This window comes from Podarcis muralis, chromosome 2 (assembly GCF_964188315.1).
Source record: "Podarcis muralis chromosome 2, rPodMur119.hap1.1, whole genome shotgun sequence".
Classification (NCBI taxonomy): domain Eukaryota; kingdom Metazoa; phylum Chordata; class Lepidosauria; order Squamata; family Lacertidae; genus Podarcis; species Podarcis muralis.
Genome location: NC_135656.1, coordinates 42484086 through 42506884, shown reverse-complemented (window position 1 = coordinate 42506884; position 22799 = coordinate 42484086). Strand labels below are relative to the sequence as shown.

Here is a 22799-nt window from a genome sequence, read left to right as displayed (position 1 = left end):
GGGGATCCTGAAAAGCCTTCCAACTCAAGGTCAGCAGGTGATTCTTAATGATATAGGTTGTCTCTTTTACTCCTCTCAGTCTGGGTGGGGGGGGGGGGATCAGACAAGTTAGAGCAGCCTTTCTCAAGCTGTGGGTCCCCAGATGTTGTTGAACTACAACTCCCATCACCCCTAGCTAGCGAGGCCAGAGCTCAGGGATGGTGGGAGTTGTAGTCCAACAACATCTGGAGACCCACAGGCTGAGAACCACTGAGTTAGAGGCACATGCAGTGGCTCAAGGCTGCATCAGGGTGAATCCCACCGTTCAGGACCAGGGCCAGAAGCAGCACCCAGCATCCTCAAGCAGCACAGGAGTCAGCAAACTTTTTCAGCAGGAGGCCGATCCACTGTCCCTCAGACCTTGTGGGGGACCGGACTATATTTTGAAGGGGGGAAAAATGAACAAATTCCTATGCCCCACAAATAACCCAGAGATGCATTTTAAATAACAGCACACATTCTACCCATGTAAAAACACCAGGCAGGTCCCACAAATAACTCAGAGATGCATTTTAAATAAAAAGACACATTCTACTCATGTAAAAACACGCTGATTCCCAGACTGTCCATGGGCCGGATTTAGAAGGCGATTGGGCCCCTGGGCCTTAGTTTGCTTACCCATGCTCAAGCAGCTACCAGGCCCAAAGCATCATACCAGGGCCCACCAACATTGCTGTTTGGCCCACCCACTTAACCAGTCCCTTGGTCACAGATTTATGATGATATCACCAGCAGCTAGGAATCTAGGGCAGAAAACCTCTGGGTAATCATGGCAAATGAGGGGTAAGTGAGGGCTGGCTGCAGTGCCTGGCATGCTCCTGGTCCCTTGGGTAAAGGACTTACAGTGGAAAGGAAGCTGCCCCTCATTTTGATTTACTCACAGCACATGAGAGTGCTCCAAGTAGTTGGGCTCTGAAGTGGGAAGGGGGGACCTCTGGCCTACAAACACTGCTGGGCTCCCAATGTCCATCAGCCCCAGGCAGCATATCCATAGGTCAAGGATGCAGTCCAGCAATGTCTGGGGATGGGCACAGCTTCCCCACACTTGCCTTGGCATACCTGGAGGGTGGGCTGGTTGAAGGTTCTTGCACCCTTGTTCCCTTCCTATGGCCAGGTGGACATGCCGATTTCAGAAAGTGGAAGGTTTCCCTGCATGGCCTCTTCCAGCCCTACTCATTGGTTCAGGGGAAACTTACGGCAATGACGTCACCTCCCCAAATGTGGAAAGCCAAAACATACTGCACAGATTCGTTGCCTGTTAATATACTTTCCCTAATTTATTCCTCAATAGCTTCTGAAAAATAAAATAAAGTCCCAGGAACTTGGACAAGTCCGCTCTTCCCAAAGCCTTTTCCTTAGTGCTGTCAAGAGCTTAGAGAAGATAACAAACATTCCTGATGGCCAAGGCTGGCCATGAGGGCATCACAAGTCACCATCTTAGATCACACACAAGCAAACTGCAAGCCGCATGCAGCCCACTGTGTGTTCCCAAGCTACCCACTCCCAATGCCAATTGAATTTTGCTGAATTTTACTACTGGTGGAAGTATGTAAACTGTGCTACTCACAGCACACCACACAGCTGCTCATTATGAGGTAGGAGTCGATTGTTATCCTCTGAGCAGGGAAAGAAAGCAAGAATCATACTTGCTAGCCACCACAATTGCTGCTTTCAGAGGATGTGCGCACATATCTCTGTGGTGATATGTACATGTATGTAAGCACCCACCATCACTGCATGTAGCCTCTGGGGGTAAAAAGACTGTCCATCCCTGGAATAGATATGAGGCAACTAGGGAAAGACTAATCCATCCTTGCCCTCACCTTACAAGTTTCCTGGCATCATAAAACATGCACACACTGGAACAGCATCCCCAGATGGATGCGATTTGGCAACACTTGTGATTTTGAGACAAGGGGTTTCCCCCTTCATGCACTTTCATCTCCACAGCAGAAGCACTGCCTCTTTTGAGCACCTTTCCCCTAGCATGCCAAGAGGAAAAAGGCAGAAGCAAGGAACAGCATGGCTAGGAGCCAGATTCCCTTGAACGCTAGGCAAGTGCTCCCAATCTCAGATAAAACCTTACAGGACAGAAGGCAGAGATGGAGCCTCACGGGGCAGCCTTGGCTGTGCATCCGCTGGGGACTTGCACGCAAACCACACACCCCAATAAGCAAGTGCAGAGCAGACAAATAGCTTGGGGGCACCCACTGCAAGAGCTCTGGCATCCAGCCGTAAGAGGAGGGTATTAATTTCTACCCTGACAACACAATTAACATCAGCAGGCTCAGGCACATCCACCCTCTGCAGGCTTACGACAGAAAGGGGATCCGCAATGTTATCACAGCACTATTTCAGGGGGCAGTGGAGTGTCCGGAGGCTGGGAATCCTGTGTTTAGCCTCTGGATTGCAAGAGGCAAATTATATTTAAAGGGTTAAGCGAGAAGTCAGGCCAATTTTTGCTTTGGGAAAGGAAAGGGGCAGGCCTTTGGAGGAACTGGGAAGCAGGCCTCCCACAGGCTCAATAATAAACGGCAGCGGTACAAGCTTCTCCTTCCTCCTTCAGAAACTGTAAGCTCTCTTCCTCCCACTGGGTTTGCGGTACTCTGGCCTGCGGATGGCAGGTATAGGGAAAGCAAGACATATTAGCGTCTCCTGACAGGAAGATCATGCCAAGGCTTACACGCACGCGCTATACCAGCTGTTTCCTCAAGAGGTGAGGCCACGAGACTGGAGATCTACGTGTCAGCTCCTGCCAGTGAGCAGGGCTGGGAGGGACGGGACATTCCTGAGCGCGAGAGTGTGCAAAGGGGAACAGGTGGAACAGCTTCGCCAGCTGATTCAGCAGCACCTGATCACAGCCACAACTGCACGGGACCAGACTTGTGGCTGCAGTCCCAGCTCCTTTCCCGCCCCATGGCTCAGAGCCCAAACTAACAAAGCCCAGCCACCCCTCCTGGCAGAAAGCCCATCCCACCCACCTCCAAGTCTTCAGGGCATCCAACATTGGGAACAGCCTACTTTGGCTGGGAGGGATAAGGAGAGTGGTGGGACACACACACACACACACACACAAGAGTCCCTAGTCAAATCTTTTAGGCTGTGAATAGCACAGCTTCCCTCCCAAGCACAGCTGAACTTGTGGAGGGGGGCACATGTTGTTACTGAGAAATATAGACAGAGCAGGTAACAGTTTTGCCCAACATGGGGCTCGAAACCATGCTCTGAGATTAAGTCCTGTGCTCTACCAACTGAGCAATCTGTGAAATGTCTGCCAAAAGGTCCAGCTTTTCACATGCTCACCAATATTGGCATAGACACTAAGATCATTACCAAACTTCTTGTTGGAGGGGGACAAGCACAAACCAGAGCCTGCATATAGTAGCCCAGAACCTAAGAGTGCAAAGAGGTCAGCCTAGACATGAATGGCTATGTATAATACTCTGGGTCCCTGCCACACAACACACCCACCCCACATCAATTATTGCCCAGGGCTAGCATGGTTGCTAGTACTGACCCATGTCCTCTCCTCCCCCATCTGCAACCACAATGGGCGGCTTCTCTGCACAACAGGCAAACCCAATATTTGGGGTGGGGAGTAATGCAGCTCTAAGGATTATGAAGCCAACAGGTTTTACTGTCTCTTCACATTCTGTCCTGGATGCCTTTTCAGCAGTATCCAGAGTTGAGAATTGAAAAGGGATCAGCCCCTTTTCACATGACAGGCAGCAACGACCACTTTCCCATTGCAAAGAAACTTAAAATGATGGCAGCTTGCTCACTGCACAGAACCATTGTCAGAAACTCCATGAGTGGAGTATAGAAATGGACCTGCTCAGCTACAAAGGGAGGAGAGTTTGCTCCAAACCAAGGTTGATCTTTCGAATCTGAATTCTTTACCACACCAGATGTAAGGGAAAGACAAAGGGGAAAGACTAGATATGGTGAAAGTTAGATAGAGCCTGCTTACCAACCTCAAGGGGGATATTATTGTTTTGTACTTCACAACAGATGAAGGGGCTACTTGATAAGGGGGTCTTGCCAGCCTGGGGACAAATCAGATGTGACATTTGGCACTTGGCTTTCATTTGTGTGGCTGTTAATTTGAAATAAACAGCATGTGCAGAGGGAACAAAGTTGGATAGAAACCATGGTGGGGGTGGGGAGGGCAGGGGATGTTAACCCTTTGTCCCCACTAGGGTACTTACTAGAACCAGGTCCTCACACCTGCTATTGACAATGGAAAGAAGGTAGCAAGCAAGGAAGGACTGTGAGGAAAATAAGCACCAGAGTTTTCTGATTTTTACAAAAACCAGATATAGAGAGGGATTCTTTGCTAATTCCAAGGAGGACTGTAGTGAGAGGCAAAGGTTTAAAGCCCCTCTGTCTCCCATGCCATGGTCCCAATCTGGGTAGAGTCTCCCTCCCCCCCCCCAAAAAAAATATCACCATTGGCTACTTCTTGATTTAAAATCAGACATTCAAGTGAACAAATATCACGTCTAGTTTGCTCTTCACATTAAGATATTAATCTGATACCCAATGAGGTGCTAGAAAGGTATAAGCCCAGCTCTCATGACAGGGAGTTACTGTGCCACAAAGGCCACTGACTTAATAAAAAAAAAATCTGAACCACAAAGAGTAGGCCAAACAACACAAGCTCTCCAGCAATTATATCCAGGGCCACTGCTCTTCCCTTGCCCCCAGCCATCCTGGCATGAGCTTTTGCACTTTTAATGAGCAGCAAAAATGATGCCAGGCAACATCCCAATGTGGTAAGCTTGTAGCCACAAAGGACACAGAGAGAAAAGCATCATGGAGACATAATTGCAATGGGAGATGAGTGGCAGCATATGATTAGGATCAGCTTTGGGCCCGCAGGTCTTAGGGGGAAATGCCGGCAAAAACTTAATAAAATATCACTGTGCCGATTCCTTCAAACAAACTTCAGAAAAGCAGGGACACGCCATGGTGCAACCAGAACACCTTCCAAATGAGAGCCTCATCATGTTTCAGAGAAGTGGGAACTCCCAAGCCTGGGAAAGGAAGCTAACAGTCCTTGCTCTCAGCCTCAGCGCTCCCAGCAATGTTGTGCTCACTCAACTCCAAACCAGACCCAAAGTATTTAACATGCAGGTTTATTTTTCATTTTTAAATTCAAATAGCATCACAGGTGAGGGGGCTGCCAATTATTGTGTACCAGACATGGAAGGGGAGCTTAGCTAGTCCTTTCCTTGCTGTGGTCCTAATGCAAATATTATGGAGCAAATATTTGCATTGTGGAAAGATAGGAAGCCGACTTATACTTAGTTAGACAACTGGTCTACCTAACCCATATTGTCCACCTTGACTGGCAGGGGCTGTCCAGGATTCCAGGCAAGCGCCTCCCAGCTTTTCCTGGAAATGTCAGGGATTGAACCTGTGACCTTCTGCATCTAAGGAAGATGCTCTGCCGCTGACCCTATGGCCTACCACTGAGCCACAGAAATCCCCCACTGGCATATTTAACACCACATGCCACGATGCACTGAAAAGCCACATCTAGTTTGGCCTTCAGACACCTGCATCTGAAACCCTGCAGAGGGAAAAGCCTTGGTGGGGTGGAGAGAAAGATTTGGACAGCCACGAGAAAAATGGATTGGCTCTCCCAAGTGCTTTCAGTAGCCTCCATCGGAAACTGGGTTTTCCCCCCTATTCCAAAAAGGGTCCCTGAACTACCATTATACATGTTTGAAATTAGCATGCAGTTTGGGCCTTAGGTAGCAAAGACTCATGTGGTTAAAACACCTTGAGCACTTACTAATCCATGTTAAGTCATGACTTAATGATGGGAATGTGCCCTGAAGTGCCTCAAATGACAATTCTAACACTGGTTTAGCAGTTTGTTGGGACACAGGAAGTGGGCATTATCTGCAGGAACCACACTCCATCCAGAAGTCACTGGCACGTGCCTCTCAGATCATGCCCCAGTCCCAGCAGGTAAGGCCAGAATGGGAATGAACTGAGGAGCCTTGCACCAACCTCTTGCGCAGCAGCAGCAGCTTCAGACTGCCCCACCACAGAGCATCCATAGGCCTCAGCAAGCCTATTCGGCTGCAGTCTGAAGCTGCAGGGGCTTGTACAATTACACGTGACAACAGCGCCCCGGGAACTATGCAAGAGCCAGAGGGGCGAAGGCAAAACCTGTCTCCGGCAAAGCACCACACCTCCACCTGACAACAGGCCCCAACATGCAACACAGGCTCCAGGGTGTAAGTACTGTGCCCTGAAATGACATCAGTGCTACATTACACACATACAAAGCACATCCTTGCCGTTATCCATCAAGCCTTGTGGTCCCTTCCAACTCTATGATTCTAGGCTTGCTACCCAGACTCTACTTCCCAGCACAGGGTGCTTCCTCTAAAGCACTGGTCCATACAGCAACTCTGGTGAGAAATGATCGCACTGATGCAACAGCACAGCCTGCATCTCAGGAAGGTTAGGTCTGAACAAACTACGAAGAGGGCGAAACAGCGTAGTGAAAACTCATGAGGAAAGATGGAACTTGCTATCACCAGGAAGCAGGCAAACATGAGGCAAGATTCAGGTAACTGGTCCCACTAGCAGAAATCCAGGCAAGGGTTTCCCTGCTATCATAATGGAGCTTTTCCTCACCCCCAGAAACGGCTCGGGAGGGATTGGGAGAAACCCCCCCAGAACAATGCACAGTGGAGCAGAGGAGAGATTAAAAATGCTTCCTCTGACTGAACAATCTCCTTAGTGTGACACTGAAGTTCTTAACCCGAGGTACCACTGTATTTGTAATGTTAATCAAAAGGACACTTGTCTCAGAGGAACTGAAAGTCAGATATGCAGACTAGACCAATACATAGCAAGGGACTGAGGTGGTCGAGTCTCAAGGTGGTAAAATAGGGCAGTGCTCCTTAATAGATATGGAGGTTTTACATCTTTGAATGCTTTGCCATTAAAAAAAGAAACCCTTCGGGCAGAAAATTAGCACGGCAGAGAGCTGGAGATAGGCTAGAACGTCTCCCCATAATGCCCTTTGTTTTTAACCTGCAGGAGATTTCAAAAATTGTGCCCTGCTCAATTTATTCCTCAACAAGTATAGTCAGTTCTCAATCTCTTCCCCGCCCCACAATGGACCACTTGAAAATTGTTGGGGATCTTGACAAACCACTTCATAAACTTCTCATCCTTCAGGGCTGGCATTCTCAAAACCAGAACCTGATCATAAAAATAATGAGCCATAGGTCAAGGCACTGAGAAGAGTTCCTTCAATTGTTGTTTTAAGGTAAAAATGAGTGAACTGCACCAGCACCATATAATGAAAATCATGGGCCTCAAGCCAGGACATCATTGGACCTTATCCACTCCCAATCAACATGGCCTTACCTTCCACTGCCAACAAAGTATAAATCATGTGCAGGCCAAAGTACAGACATTCACAATCGTTTCATGGTCTACCTCAATGGCGCTCGTGGACCACCATCTGAAAACCTGTAGCCAACTCTGCCCCCACATTCTACTGTCCCTGTAGACAGGGGCCTAAATTTCTCGGTCCCAACATAGAATCAAGTTTTCAGGGAATTACAATTATTAATGTCTTTTCTTGATAGAAAGGCAGAATAAAAATATTCCAAATAAAATAACAAATACAAGCAAGATGGGTGAGGGAGGTAATTTCTCCCTGCTGTAAACTTCATGGATAAGTTTATATTCTAGAGTAGGAAAGGGAACCCCGTGCCCAGGGGCCAAATGTGGCCCTTTGCGCCTACCTGGCCCTCAAGACTTTTATCAGGGTGCCATGCAATCCTGCTCTGTACCTTCCTTGAAGGTTTTTGTATGGCTAGATTGCATCCTTGAGCTCTGAGATAATGCCTCTTGTCTGTTTGAATGGAGGACAGAGAAAGGTGTAAGAGTGCGCAGAAACCAGCCTAGTGTACACATGGGCAGGGTATGAATAATAAAATTTATTTTTATTATATTTGTTGCTCCACCCACATTTGCCTCTGGCTCTGCCCACCATTGGCATGAGGCTCTCTGACTGAAGGGTGTTGGGCACAGATCAGAAGGAGAAACTGACAGGTACACTGAAGGAGGCAACAAGCAGAGTGTGATACAGGACTCAAGGGGCAAAGGCGTTTGACTCAAGCCCAGAAACCATTCTTGAGGCAGGGGAAACCTGCATATGGGAGCCTTAGCCAAGCAGCCGGATTAAAGAGAAAAACAAGCAGGGCAGCCGCCACCGCCTCCCCCACCCTCTCAGACGGCCAAGGTCGCAGCTCAAGCTCTGTGGCAGGGTTACAGCCAGGCAAGAGGGAGGGGCACAGAGGCAGCCAGCAGCTTAAGGGGCAATCTTATGAAATCCAGAGGCATGCCAGCTGCAAGACAATGTCAATAGGCCTGCACAGGATCAAGGCACAGGACGGCCGTATGCTGTCAATTTCATGTAAGAGCCCTGCTGGGTCTTCCTGTTTCCCCACAGCGGCCAACCTGGGAAACCCACAAGCAGGACCTGTGTCCAACGCCACCCTCCCACTTATGCTCCCTAGCAACATATTCGGAGGCATGCTGCTTCCAATATGGGAGATAATAAAGCCCTCGTGAGGAGCAGCCATTTAAGGCCTTATCCACCATTAATTTGTCTAATCCCCTCTTAAAGCCACCCAAATTGGTAGTCCCTCTTGTGGGACCAAATTTCATAGTTCTAGCTATGCACTGTGTGAAGTACTTCCGTGTCTGTCCTGAATCTCCCATCATTCAGCTTCATTGGACAGCTCCAGATTCTAATATTACGAGAGATGGAGAAGAACTTCTCTCTCTCTCTCTCTCTCTCTCTCTCACACACACACACACACACACACATGCAAAGGTGTTAAAACACCTCTATCATGTTCCACATTACTTGCTTCTTTCCTCAGCTAAAAAACACTCTCAAATGTTAGAAATTTTCCTCTTTGGGGACTTGGCCCAGCCCACTGGTCATTTTGGCAGCCCTTTCTTTGAACAAACATCCTACTATACAGGAAATGGTTGGGAAAATATCCTCTGACCTGTGGCCATCCAGATGTTGCTGAACTACAACTCCCATCTTCCCTGATCTGACTGGGGCTGGTGGGAGCTGGAGTCCAGCAACATCTATAGGATTGCCAGGAGTGGAGGTAGAGCGGAAAATGAAAAACTGCTATTCCAAATGCCACTCCTTAAGTGAGGTCCTTGACAGAAGTGGGTGTGCGCTGCATTTTGGGAGAAGCTCTCGCACCATATCAGCACAGTAGCGAAACAAACCCACCCATTTTCCAGCAAGCGCCATGAGGCAAAGGCTGTCAAGCTCATGGTCATGTTAGGTGCCTCCAGCAGGTTAAACTAGATTGGAGGCACAGCCAAGAAAGGGGAGTTGCTGGGAAATGTCAGCCAACTTTCACCCCACTCTAGCAGGCATGATGAAGCACAATTCAAACCTCTTCCCACCTGCAAGGACGTTCTCCACAGCTACAAATACGTAAGAACCTCGTTCCCACCAGTGGTTTCTGACTCCTTGCAAGAGAGAAAGGACTGCTTAAGTCAAGGGACACGGGAAGGAGACTAAGCAAACAGGCAAGGCAATCAACAGCAGGGGCACAGACAGCACATGCACACAGGCAATTATAGGCAAAATTCAGGGTTACGCTGATTTGCAGGTAGTAAGGTGGGCCTGCCAGCACCTGCTGAAAGTGAAGAGAGGTCAAGCAGCAGGTCAGCTCCTACAAAGCATAATGTTAAGAGTGAGAGCCCCTTATGACGTGTGCGTGCCATGTTCCAGTGACGGCTCTTGGGCTTATGCATCCCAGCAAAGGTGAGTTGCATAACATGGTACCACAGGAAGTAAAAGTGAAGGTCCAAGCTGCAGAAAAGAACTGAAGGCAGGCTCTAAATGGAAAACAGCTACTTCAATAGCAACCAACAGTTTTGCTAATATCCCAAAGGTTAACCAAGGCAAGCCCTTTGTTGTGAAGTGTTAATTTGGGCTCTTGTTTCTCTTTCCCACCCCCATTGCACAGGTGGTGGGGCGGTCAAATGTGGCCCCCAGGCTTCTGTATCTGGCCCTCAGAACTCTCTCAGATTTCCCATTGGCACTGCTTCACACACAAAGAGCTTCTGCCTGGTTGGAATGTGTCTCCTTAATAACTCCTCTTCCTTGTCCAGACAAAAGAGGATTGTATGTGGAAGCTTGCCTGCCGTACAAAGGTAACATTTACATGTGCTCCTGCACCCACCGTTGCCTCCAGACTCACCCACCATTGACAACCCCCTCACAACAGATGGAAATGAGGGCCTTGGACTGGAAAAGGTGCCCCATCCCTGATATATGGCAATATGGATGTGCCTGCAGTCATAATTCCTAAGCCAGATTTGAGCACCTGTAAGAAACAGAGTATCTCTGGGTTCTCTACTGTTCAAAGCCTAGCAGAGGCTCAAAGTTCCTCAGCACAGGATTTACAGGGCATACACAGCTGTGCATGTTGTCAGGTCAGTGCTAGGCAGGGCCAATGGGAAAAAATAGGCCATCAGCAATAAGCATCTATGGCACAGTTAGAAAGGACCAGATGATCTCAGGGAAGTACCAACAAGGTATCCTACCAATAACTGACCTGGCTCCAGTTCAGGCTACTATAGCAAGCACTTAGCAGAGGATTCGGTTTGTGTCAATCTAGCCTGACATGGTAAGGAATTCCCTACCAAAATGAGGTAAAATGGTGCACAGAACAGGATTCCATAGTAGATGAATACACAACTTCATGGTCAACAAGTGAAATCCAATGGCACCAGAGGAGACCACAGCATACCTGTTTCAGTCCTTTTTCACAAGAAGAGTCAAACTCCTTAGTGCTTGCTTCACTTCAGTTTCCTACACACACACATGGTTGCCAGATTGGATCAAAGAGATGTGAAAGGAATGGCAGAACTAGTTAATATCTGCATCGATCTCCCAACAAAATACACCCTTAAATGCTAAACGAACTAGTAGTATAAACCTCAAAGCTGCTAACAGTCATCTTTGAGAAATCTCTCAAGACAAGTGAGGTTCCAGCAGACTAGCAAAAAATAGCTACCACATCTATATTTAACAGGGAGAATAGGAGAAACCAGGAGATTACAGGCCCAATGTCTACCTATAAGACGTTATGAGAACAAATTCATCAAAAATGAATATATGTAATGTAGAAGAAAATGAGGTGATCATTAACAACCAACATGGACTTGCCAAGACCAAACCAATGTGGAACATAAGAAGCTTCCTTATACTGAGTCAGACTGTTGGCTGATCAGGCTCAGTATTGTCTCCACAGACTGCCAGAGGCTCTCCGGGGTTTCAGGGAGGGAGTCCCTCCCAGCCCTACCTGGATTTGCTGGGAATTGAACCTGGGGCCTTCTGTGCTCAAGGCAAATGCTTTAGCACTGAGGCATGGCCTTGCCCCATCAATGTCACTCTGTGGTAGGTTAGTCTCTAGGAGAAGGTTCCACACATTCTTTGGCAGGTGGATCAGAGGGCACTGCCATGAGGAAAGCAACCCTTATTCTTTCAAGCTGCACAAGAACAACCAATAAGGCATTAAAAAGTATGGGGGGGGGAGCCTGGAGGCGTTGTTGTGTGATGTCCAAAAGGAGTTATCTCCTAGGAGGTAGTGCTATTCAGCATTTTCATTACTCGCAGAAACAGGTAATATGTTCAACTTTGTAGATAATGCAAAAGTTCAAAGGAATTTCGGACGCCACAGAGGGCAGGATTAAAACGAGTGTCCTTGACTAATTGAAGTGCAAGCAGTAAAATAACATCAGTAGACCATTTTCTGGATCGGTTCCTATTTCATTCTTGGTGGGTTTTTTTAATGCTTGGTTTTAATATTGTTTTTTTAAGTTGCTTTGAGTCACCTCTGTGAAAAAAGTGACAAATTAAATAAATAAGGTTGATATTGTATGCTGATGACAAGGCACCGCCCCCATCCAGGGCCTCTAGTAATTGCACGCAGCTCCAAAGCAGCTTTACAAAATCAAGGAACAAGCAAGGCACGCAAAGAATCAAAAGGAGGACTTAGACTTTTGAATCAACATAAACTAAATAGGAATTGGCAATGAGGTGTTGTTGTTTTAAAAAACATAGCTTCACTCACTGAAGCAAACCACAAAGAAGTAGTAAAAGGTTCTACTTAGAGATTACCTAACACAAGGGCAAGATTCAGAGGAATGTTTTGAAGGGCTAGCAAAATAATATATATAGAAAGGCTAAAGAAGACAATCATTTTACAGGTGGAAAAGGAAGGTTTTTATCCTGTCCTTTTTTCATATAAGACAGGCATCCCCAAACTCGGCCCTCCAGCTGTTTTGGGACTACAATTCCCATCATCCCTGACCACTGGTCCTATTAGCTAGGGATGATGGGAGTTGTAGTCCCAAAACAGCTGGAGGGCCGAGTTTGGGGGTGCCTGATATAAGACAGCTATATGTCACTTACTTATCTGCATTTCTAAGCCGTGTCTCCTCCCAAAAGAAGCACAAAGCAGTGTTCATGGGTTCACCCATTTTATCCTCACTGTGTCAGGTTTGTTAGGCTGATAGATGATGATGATGATTTCCCCGAAGCCAAGCGGGGCCTTGAACTCTGCAGTCCCAAATGCCATATACTAGGAATAAAACATTAAGAACCACCCGAAGAATAGGTACAGCCACCATTCACCAGAACCAGGAATGATAAATAGCCATGGGTCCCAGTTGCCACAAAATGGATTTACAGAACAATGGACAGCAGAGCAAGCTGCCCAGGCTGGTCTCTGAAACATCTTGTCTGACTAACACCAGGCAAGGACTGAGTTAAACTAGATGATCCAAGCCTCACGTGCCTTTCTAGGGGGGCAGAAAGCATTCATGTACCTGGGACATTGAAGTACAGAGCAGTGCTGTACCCATGCATCTTCCATCCCGCTGCCTTAAATGTTGTTTCTTCTCCCATACTGGGCTTTGTGTATCACATTTTAGGCCTTCCATTCTGTGGTTTCAAGAAGACTCCGGGTAGTTTTGCTAAAGTGCAAAAAGCATCCGCTATGGCTCAGGACTGGGTGAAACTAGCTGGGTTTGATTTGTATATAAGTCGCCATTTGGGGGAAAGGGGCAACATTTCATTTCGCATGCCTGCACTACAGACCAGGGTACAGTTTGGCTGAGGGAGCAATGCAAGAATAAGCTGCCCATGAGTTGAGATTTTGCTTTATTCTTGGTGTCTTTGGTAGAGGAAGAACTTGCCACTGGGCGAAGGTGAGACAGGAGTCAATATCCAGACAGCCACACCTGTTTAACCTACAGAACGGCAAGTGAAACTGAATCAGCGGTTAATGGGAGAGCAGGGCTCAGTCCTCCTAACTGGATTACCAGGAACATAGAAATGTGCCTTATACTGAGTCAGATCATTGGTCCATCTAGCTCAGTATTCTCCACACTGACTGGCAGCAGCTCTCCAGAGCTTTGGGCAGCAATCTCTCCCAGTCCTACATCAATATACCAGGGATTGAACACAGGATCTTTTACATGCAAAGCAGATGCTTCTGTCACTCAGCTATGACCCTTCCCACTAGCCAAGCAATAGGTGTGTAAAGGTAAGGTAAGGGACCCCTGGGTGGTCGAGTCCAGTCAAAGGCGACCATGGGGTGTGATGCTCATCTCACTTTTCAGGCCAAAGGAGCCTGCGTTTGTCCACAGACAGCTTTCGGGGTCATATCGCCAGCATAACTAAACCGCTTCTGGAGCACGGAGGACCATGACAAGTGCCAGAGCACATGGAAATGCTGTTTACCTTCCCGCCACAGCGGTACCTATTTATCTACTTGCACTGGTATGCTTTCGAACTGCTAGGTTGGCAGAAGCTGGGACAGAGCAACGGGAGCTCACCCCGACACAGGGATTCAAACTGCTGACCTTCCGATCGGCAAGCCCAAGAAGCTCAGTGGTCTCTAGACCACAGCGCCATTTGCGTGTGTACACCTATCTCAGCTGGTGAGCCTCACTCTGGTCACTCCCACTCCTCCTCCATTTCCTGCCCCACCCTTTGCCACAAACCCTTGAGGGTGGGGATTACCCCAGTTTGTGGACGAACACAAAGGAGATCACAAGTAATATAGGGAATTAACCTCAGGGTGCTACAACATTGCACATAATTACTAGCAACTACTTTGGGTGTGCAACAAACACAGCAATGCCAATCAGGACACCTAGCAGAGGTTAGCCAGTTCCTGACCCAGTTATGGGAAAGGGACCAGTTGCCGGATGTATCAGCTGAGTAATACGTAGCACTGGATCACAGGCCCTGTAGCTACAGGTTGGGCTGAGGGAATTCCAAGTCCCTTCCTCATTTGGCTTTCAGTAAATTAAAAGCATCTGGCTCTTTTACTTATTGGTGAAGAAATAAATGAAGGCAGCAGTGTGTCTAGTAAAGCAAGCTGGCACTCAGTTTCACTTGCAGATCTTTATTTTCAAATGCATACTGAAATTACTTAAAATTTAGTCGTGTAAAACTTGAAAAAGCCACTGCCATGTATATTTTTGCCATTTCACATTAACTTTCTACAGCCCCCACACTGTGCCTTTAGATCACATAGCAGTCGCACAAAATCCCTGGCTTGAGGCCGAATGATGACTCCCACCATGACCAGTAGCTTATTTCAGGAGCAGATGCTAGCAGTGCCATGTGCATTTTCTGACGTGAGGCAAGCAGGGGCCCTTTCCATAAAGGCTTGCCTTGCAAGCCGTAGGGGTTTTCAGGCTCTATTCGGAAAACTATGGCAAACCCTAGCAAGCACATTCTCGACACACTTCACTAGACTTTGAACCCAGCACTGGCTGAGCAAGGCTGATCACCCTGGCCTCCATCCAAGGCAAATGACAAGGCTCTCTCCTTTCCACCACTAAAGTGTACTGTTTGGTGTGTCATCGGGGTGACAAGGAAGGGCAGGGACAAGGGGAACCTGTTCTCACTTGGGCTTGACCAGATCCTATATTTACACTAACTCCAAATGAAGAACTGGTCATCCAAATACACCCCTGTGAATACACACACAGAAACACACACACAAGGCACTTCAATATCCACCAAGCACAGCAATTCACTGTCCTCCTGTTGCTTCACGGAATGGTGGTTCTCACCTCAACCCAGAAGCAGGGTACATTTAGTCTCTAAGAAGAAAACAGCTTCTGGGCAAAAAGGCCCTCAGTTGTGGGAGGGAGGGAGAGACTCTAGTTATTCATTGTCACACAACCTAGCAAGCCATTCCTGTTGCTCCCAGCTCCGGAGCTGGCTGTGGACCAGCAGGCTTCAAACCCTATTATGTTACTTTCAGGTCAACAGCCTCAGAGGAACACCCGTTGTTGTCATCCTCTCCTCTCTTCCCCATAGCAGCCCATACACAATGAGGAAGGCCTGTCACACACTAGCTGGTAGCCTCCTGTCTACAGGTATGCCAGCAACATGGAGCTCCTTATACTTTTAGAAGCCACTGTCAAGGGCCGTCTCACTTACCCACACCTCCACCTTACCATGTAAGTCGTGCTTAGGCTACTTCATCCAAAGAACGCTTTCCCCCTACTCTGCAAATCCTTACAAGTCGGACAGTTGTGGAGCAACGCGAAGGAAGCATGGCTTCTCAATGAACACAAAGCGCACAGGCTTGCCCACCACCCTTTTGGCAGCAGGGAGGGCGAAGCCAGGAGAGGGATCTGGGTTAGCAGGGGCACCAGAGCAGCGACAAAGAGCACACACTTCTATGAAGCAACAGCAAGAAGGTCAATCCCCCACTAGGGATTGTCTGCTCCCCCCTCCCCTCCTCCTCCTCCATCATGCATGAAAGCAACGCCAATCTGCAAATCCTCACAGAACATTAATTCCAGGCCTGGCAGAGACAAAGGGAACAGCGGGGAGAGCCCAGGGTTGCCAAGGAAAGGAGCACAGTCCTGGGCCCAGCATTGCCAAGGAGCTGAAGAGGACCAAGCTAAGGATGCAAACTGGTCCTTGAGTAGTCCTTCCTGAGATGGCAAAACCAGAGGATCAAGTACAAGCCCAGAAGCCTCACTAGTTACCTCCCATCTCTCTCTTCCCCCCTGCCTTCCAGCTGCCACAGCTTAGCCTCAGAATACAGCTCCACAGCTGGGGCCGTGCTGGTGGCACCCATTGGCAGGGCTTCCCCTGGAGGAATTTAACGCCACAAAATAATGCCATTTAGCAAAGGTAAACACCAACAGCAGCGCCCTGCTCTCGGCTTCTGCCAGTGAATGCTGTCACTAAGCAGGGTGGGGCGGCACTGACACCCTCAGGCTCCACAGACCAGCTGGACCCCAGGGAAGAGCATGTTTCGGCTCTGATCTCACCTAACAGTATGCTAGTCATGCAGGTGCTGCCAACACTGTTCACAAAAAGCCAGGGAGGAATTGAGCTTAGTGAAGGGGAGGGGGGGGCTGAGGTTTACCCAGGGCTGCTCTTAGCAAAGGAGCTGCAGCAGACATGGCAGAACACCTACCCACCCCTCCGCTATCATGGCAGCCTCCCCCTCCCCTCACACGCTCCACTTCGACCCACAAAAAAGGCGCCTTCCCAGCCCAGACGCCAATTCCCCTTTCCTAATCACAGCTCCGTCCACACCTGGGGAAGCCCGGCACCTGCGTGGGGAGAGACATTAGGCGACCCTCGCCAGGAAGAAAGGAGCAGACTCAAGTCTTCCCCCCCCCCCCCGTCCACCTCAGACCCACCCGGGCTATCTAGTCGAGAAGGCGGCGACCGAGCGGAGCCCATTGTTAGCGCTGAAAGGGTGGGATGGAAGCAGCAGGGCTGGTTGCCAAGGCAGCCCACCCCATCCCATCCCTCCCCGGGTGCTATAGCAGGTAGGGCATCCCACGGAGCCGAGCGCGATGGGGAGGCGGACATATTATCCTAGCCGGGGAGGAGCAGGCAGAAGAAACACAAACCCGGGGGGGGGGGGGACGGGAATCACGGCTTCCTCTCTCCTTAACTCACACGCAGCCACTGGAGATCCCGCCCCTCCTCCTCGGAAGGGAGATCAGGAAGGGAAAGAAACCCCGACCCCGCCGACGGGCTCCCCGCTCCCCTCCCCGAGCGGGGCTCCCTCCGTACCTGCACCCCCGTAGCCCTTGGCGAGCACCCAGGCCAGGCTGGCGGCGCTGCGCGCCCGAGGGAAGTCATACTGATCCAAGGGCTTGATCTCGGGCACCAGGAAGCTTTTCCTCATGGCCGCGGCTGCAGCAGGGGCAGCAGCCACCATGGCCCCTCCACCGGGCGCAGGAGCTGGGTTCGGCCTGCTGCGGCGGCGGCGGCAGCGGCGGCGCAAAACGAGCTGGTGGCGGTAGCGGCGGCCCCAGCCGAGCGCATCCCCGTCCGGTTTTCCCTCCCCTCCAGCTCCAGGTGCGAGCGCCCGCCCCGGCGTTCTCCTCCTCCTGCTGCTCCTCTTCCCTCCCCCACGTGATCCGGGCCTTCAATCAGCGCGGGGGCGGGGCTTGCAGACAGGTAATTGCCCCGGGTGCGCGGTGGGGGGGGGGGGGGAGGAGGCGGTGTAAGAGGGTTGGGTAGAATGGAGCTGCAGCCCCGGGTGGGTGGGGCGCGTGCGCGCCTTGCAGTAAGCAGGCCGCCTGGCGCTGGTGGGGGGAGCCTGCAGCTCCATTGATCTTACTTACAAACACACGCGGCAAAGAGGAGGCTGGGATTCCTCCTGCTCCCTCCCTCTCTCCCCCCAACCCTTTCCTCCTGGCATAACGCTTCCTCTTTGCCTAGCGCCCCAGCCCTTTTCTCCGGGAGAGGGAGAGACACAAAGGAGCCGCAGCCTGGGCTGGAGCAAGAGAGAGCGCGCGCGCGCCCGCCTTCCCATGCACACCTCCACCATGTTGGGAGGCAGGCATGACCCTCCCACGGGGCGCGGGGAAAGTGAGGTGGCCTCCCACGCTGGCCCCTTCCCGCAAATTCTCATTTATTCAAGTAGTACGTGGTGCGTGTCCGGCTCTGCGTTCTTCTTGCTGTCCGCTGCCCGGAATTAACTTTAAGCCCAGTTCTGATTCTCTCCCGCCCTTCCCAACAAGGATGTTGTTAAAATAATAATTTTATAGAAGGTTCACCCAAGTGGGTTGGAGCACATTCACTCCAAGGAAAGGCTAAACGTTTTGGAGTGTTGTGGTTTAGAAGAAGGGGGAAATGATAAAAGTGTATAAAATTATAAATGGAGGAAATATTTTTTTCTTTCTCTAAGACTAGAACTTGGGGTACCCAATGAAACTGGGAGTAGATTCAGATAAATAATTTTTTAAGAATTGACTCCCCAAAGATGGCTTTAAAGGCACACTAGAAATTCATTGAGGGTAACGCTACTAATGGCGACTCACTAGAATGTCCTCCCTCCTCTGTCAGGCAGGATGCCTCAGAATACCATTTGTTGGTGATCACAAATGGGGAAGAGTGTCTACAACATTAGTGTCTCACATCAAATATAATTGATCTGTAGAAAAGATTCTATGAATGGAAAACAGAGACTCTGTAAATACTTTTGTAACCCAAGAAAACCTTTAATAAAAACTTTTTTAAAAAAGTGGAGAGAGTGCTGATATGCTTCATGTTCTTGCAATGGTTTGCCACAGGAACCTGGCTGGCCACAATGACAATGGGACGCTATACTAAATGAGCCCTCGGCCTGATTCAGCATGAATGTTCTCCTGGTGGCAGGCCACTGCTTTTGGTTGCAGCCAGACATGATGCTGACTGCAGGACTCTGTCTGTATCTTACAGATTCCTCTGAAGAGGGAGGAGATGTAAAGCACAGCATACCCAAAAAACATAGCTGTCAACCTTCCCTTTTTTTGCGGGATATTCCCTTATTCCAGCGCCGTTTCCCGCTGCTATCCCGGATTATTAGATATCCTGTAGACTGTCCCCGGGACAGGTGAGGCTGCTGATCCCTTATTTTCGAGGCTGCTGATCCCTTATTTTCAAATCTGAAAGTTGACAGCTATGCAAAAAAAGGAGCAGACCCCTCATCCTCTCTGTGCCCCATTTAGATTTCTCCTGACTGAGGTTGCTTGAACAGAAGAAACATTTTTTTAAGGGTGAGTGGGACATGGCTGGGTTTAGTTCCTATTTTCCCACCAATGAAATCACCCAGTCTACCCCAGGATTTATAGGGAGTTGGTGGCAATCCTGATTCTACACATGGAATCTGCTACCATCAGAACTTGTCTGGCACAAAGTCATCTGACTTTGGAAAAGGAGTAGACCAACTCGTGGAGAAGGATTAGCCTAAAACCAGCTGATAGCTCTGCCACCTAAATTGAACCTCGACCTTCAGGCACAATATGCCTCTTAGTGTTAGGTGCAAGGAAAGCAAACAGTGAAGAAGAACCACTAACTTGATTGCCCTGCTTCCTAGAAGCATCTGGCTGACTGGCCACTGTTGGAAACAGGATACTGGGCTAGACGGACCCTTGCTCTGGTCTAGTTCAGCTCTTTAGCTCTTAATAGTAGATTCATCTCAAAAGGGGACATGGTCTTGTTTGGAGCACAGCTATTGTATACTGTACGCTTGACCGAAGAACACTCCTTCTATCTGGGATGGTCATCCTCTTCCACCGAGTGTGCAGCTTCAGGAGGGAAGCACATGGAGCGGTGAGAGAGGGAGGGGACACCCGCCTAGCCAGCCAGATCAGCCAAATCAACCCTGGTGATCAGTGGGGTGACAGATATTGCAGCCAGATCGCCCTCACGTTTCAGCCTTCTGTGTCTTTGAAGAGGGAGCTCTAAGCAGGATGCATGGGCAGTGGTAGGGAACCTGTGACCCTCTAGATATTGTTGGGCCACAACTCCCATCAACACCAGCCAGCATAGCCAACCATCAGGGATGCTGGGAGTTGTAGCCTAGTTACACCTGGAAGGCCAAAATGCCTCACCCCTGGCCTAAATGTGGTCTCTCAACCAGCTGGCTTCAGTCTAAGAGGGTTGCTCTACTGCATGCAATCCAAGTTCTGGCGCAATTTGAGCTTATTTCTAAGTAGATATAGGGTCAGATGTGCTGCCAAGATCCAGTTGACCTTCATTTAAAATAAGGCTTTCCCCCCTAAAATCCAATATTTTCATAATACTAATTTTAACAAAGTAACTAGCTCTATGGAGCAAAATCTGAGTTAATACTCAGAGATTCAAGGATCAAATAATGAAAGAAACAAGACTCCGTGGGTTGACCCTATGTGTCTGTTCTCTGTGTCCCAGTAGAGCTGATCTGATGGTATTGGGTATCATTTCCATGGTAATACACAGAACGTTGAATGGATTGCACTTTGGAGCATTAGAATTCTAACATCTGGAATGTCCTATAAAATAAAGACATCTGGAAAACATACCCTCAGTCCCAAACAAAAATGAAACACTACCCCAAAGGATTGTGGTAGTTCTCAAAGTACATTTCTCATTCAGAAAACATTTTAAACATTGAGTAGTTGATCACTGTTATCCTGCGATAATCAGGGTGGGTTGCTAAGCCCCACTGAGCTTCAGGCAAGATAGTGGAGAGGAAGAAGGAGTGGAGGAGGTGTGCCTTTATTTAGATGTGTGATGTGGAGCAAGATAATGAATACACAAGCTAAGATCTATCTACAGCAGAGCTTTCCAAACTTTACATGTTGGTGACACACTTTTTAGACATGCATCATTTTAGGACACAGTAATTCAGTTTTAATAGCAAACCAGAGGTTGAACTAACCCCTTTCCAGACCAGGGAGGTGTGAGGGGAGCATTTGCGCGACACACCTACACACTGCAGCCAACACAGAGACATGTCGTGACACACAGTTTGGAAAGCTTTGATCTACACATACACTCAAGCAGGTAAATCAGACCTGAAAATGTTACATGCTCATGTTCAAAGCTCTTTCACTATACCCTCTGATAGCAATTTCTTCCATTATGCTACAACAAAAGAATATCACACATTTTCTAATAAGCTGAGCAGTTGCTTATAAGGACATTTCAGCAGCACTGGATGTATCAGTGCATCCCTAAACCATCTAGTTAGTTGTGGTCTATCAGGGTCCCCAGCAGAGTTAGACAGACGTGCTTAGATGTGCTTCTTCCTAGTTCCAGGTGTGTAGGGTTAAGTAGTGGCCATTTGACTACTCTACCCAGGCTCAGAGGCACTGACCAATATTGCCTCTCCCTCACTTGTTCCAGGGCTGAGCCTTGGCACTAATGATGATGGATGTGGTGGATGGAGGTAAGCCCCAAATTTTCAATGACTTACAATTTTATGCTTTTTTTTACATAGGAAATAAAATTCCATCTGCATGTACCATTATGTGCATTTTGCTGCATGCACACTAAATTAATGCCTTTGGTGCCAATTTCTCCACCAGTACCTAGAAATACATGCAATCAGTATAAGCAATAATGTGTCATACTTTCCTATACAGAAACATTTAATGTAGCATATGTAGCAGTCTTCTGATATACGGTACTTTTTTCCCCTAAATTTTTTTTATTGGTTTTCCAAAAATTTTGAACAGACAAACAAACATACATCTTAACTGTACTTGATCCAATTTTAGTAACATTGTTAAGTGACTTCCTCAAATCCCCCTGGCTGAATTTCAAAGTATATCATTGTAACAGTTTTCCAAAACCAATTTTCTCATAAAATTAACTTAATCACTTAACATCTTACTTTGTTTTCATTTTGACTTTAAACATATTATTCTCTAACATCACATAATTAAATCCTAAGCATGTCTGATATTTGCAAGTTTTTCCAATTAAGTTATCTTAGCATATTTAACTAAATAATCTTTGAATTTCATCCATTCCTCCTGGTACTCTTCCTCCTTCTGGTCACGGACTCTTCCAGTCAGGTCGGCTAGGTCCGAAAAGTCCATCATCTTCATCTGTCATTCCTTCACTGTCGGGACTTCTAGTGATTTCCAGTTCTTAGCTAACAAAATTCTAGCTGCAGTTGTGGCATACAAAAACAATCTAACATCTTTTTTGGGCAATTCCAAACCTACTATTCCAAGAAGAAAGGCCTCTGGTTTCTTAATAAATATATATTTCAACATTTTTTTCAATTCATTATTAATCTTCTCCCAGAAGTCTTTCATCTTGGGACAGGTCCACCACATATCATAAAAGGTACCCTCTTTTTCTTTACATTTCGTCTTCTGAGATACTTTTAATTGGCATCAGTCAGCCATGACACCAGGTGAAATTTAAGCCATAATCGCATAACTCCCATTTGGGGTAAATCCATTGAACATGTGACACCACCTCCTCAAATGTTGCTGCACTCAAAACTCCCATCATTCCCTTGGCTATTAGCTGCGCTGTCTGGGGCTGATAGGAGCTGGCAATCCACCAACCTCTGAAAGGCCTCATGTTCCCCACCTTTGTCTTAGGCCAAGGATTTTACATTTTGCCCATTACAATATCTCACCTTTCACTTCCTCTGTAGAACCTCAATTGCCCTTCATTTCTGAGGTCCCAAATCATTTGAGATTTAGCGCTTTGAATTCAGCCCAGATGCCAACTGAGAGACAATTCCTGTTGGTACAATCCTGATACAATCACAAAAACAGACTTCTACACCGCTGGAAATTTCTGAACGGTTTTCATAGGCAGCTTCACATTGACCATATTACAGTAGCCTAACCTGGATGTAACAAAAGCATACAGAACTATAGCAAGTTGGTGCACTAGAATA

The 22799-nt window shown here is 48.0% G+C and overlaps 1 protein-coding gene across 3 annotated transcripts in view; it reads right to left on the bottom strand.

The window, feature by feature from the left end:
- Positions 1–17521, bottom strand: part of CAMSAP3 (calmodulin regulated spectrin associated protein family member 3) — a 44199-nt gene extending 26678 nt beyond the window's left edge. For 2 of the 3 annotated variants that reach the window (XM_028717249.2, XM_028717251.2), the window contains exon 1: positions 17195–17521. In XM_028717249.2, coding sequence (XP_028573082.2) covers positions 17195–17342 — 148 coding nt within the window. In that variant the 5' untranslated portion in view covers positions 17343–17521. The remainder of the gene's footprint in view (positions 1–17194) is intronic. The other variant, XM_028717252.2, reaches the window with a different exon arrangement.
- Positions 17522–22799: the final 5278 nt, after the last annotated feature.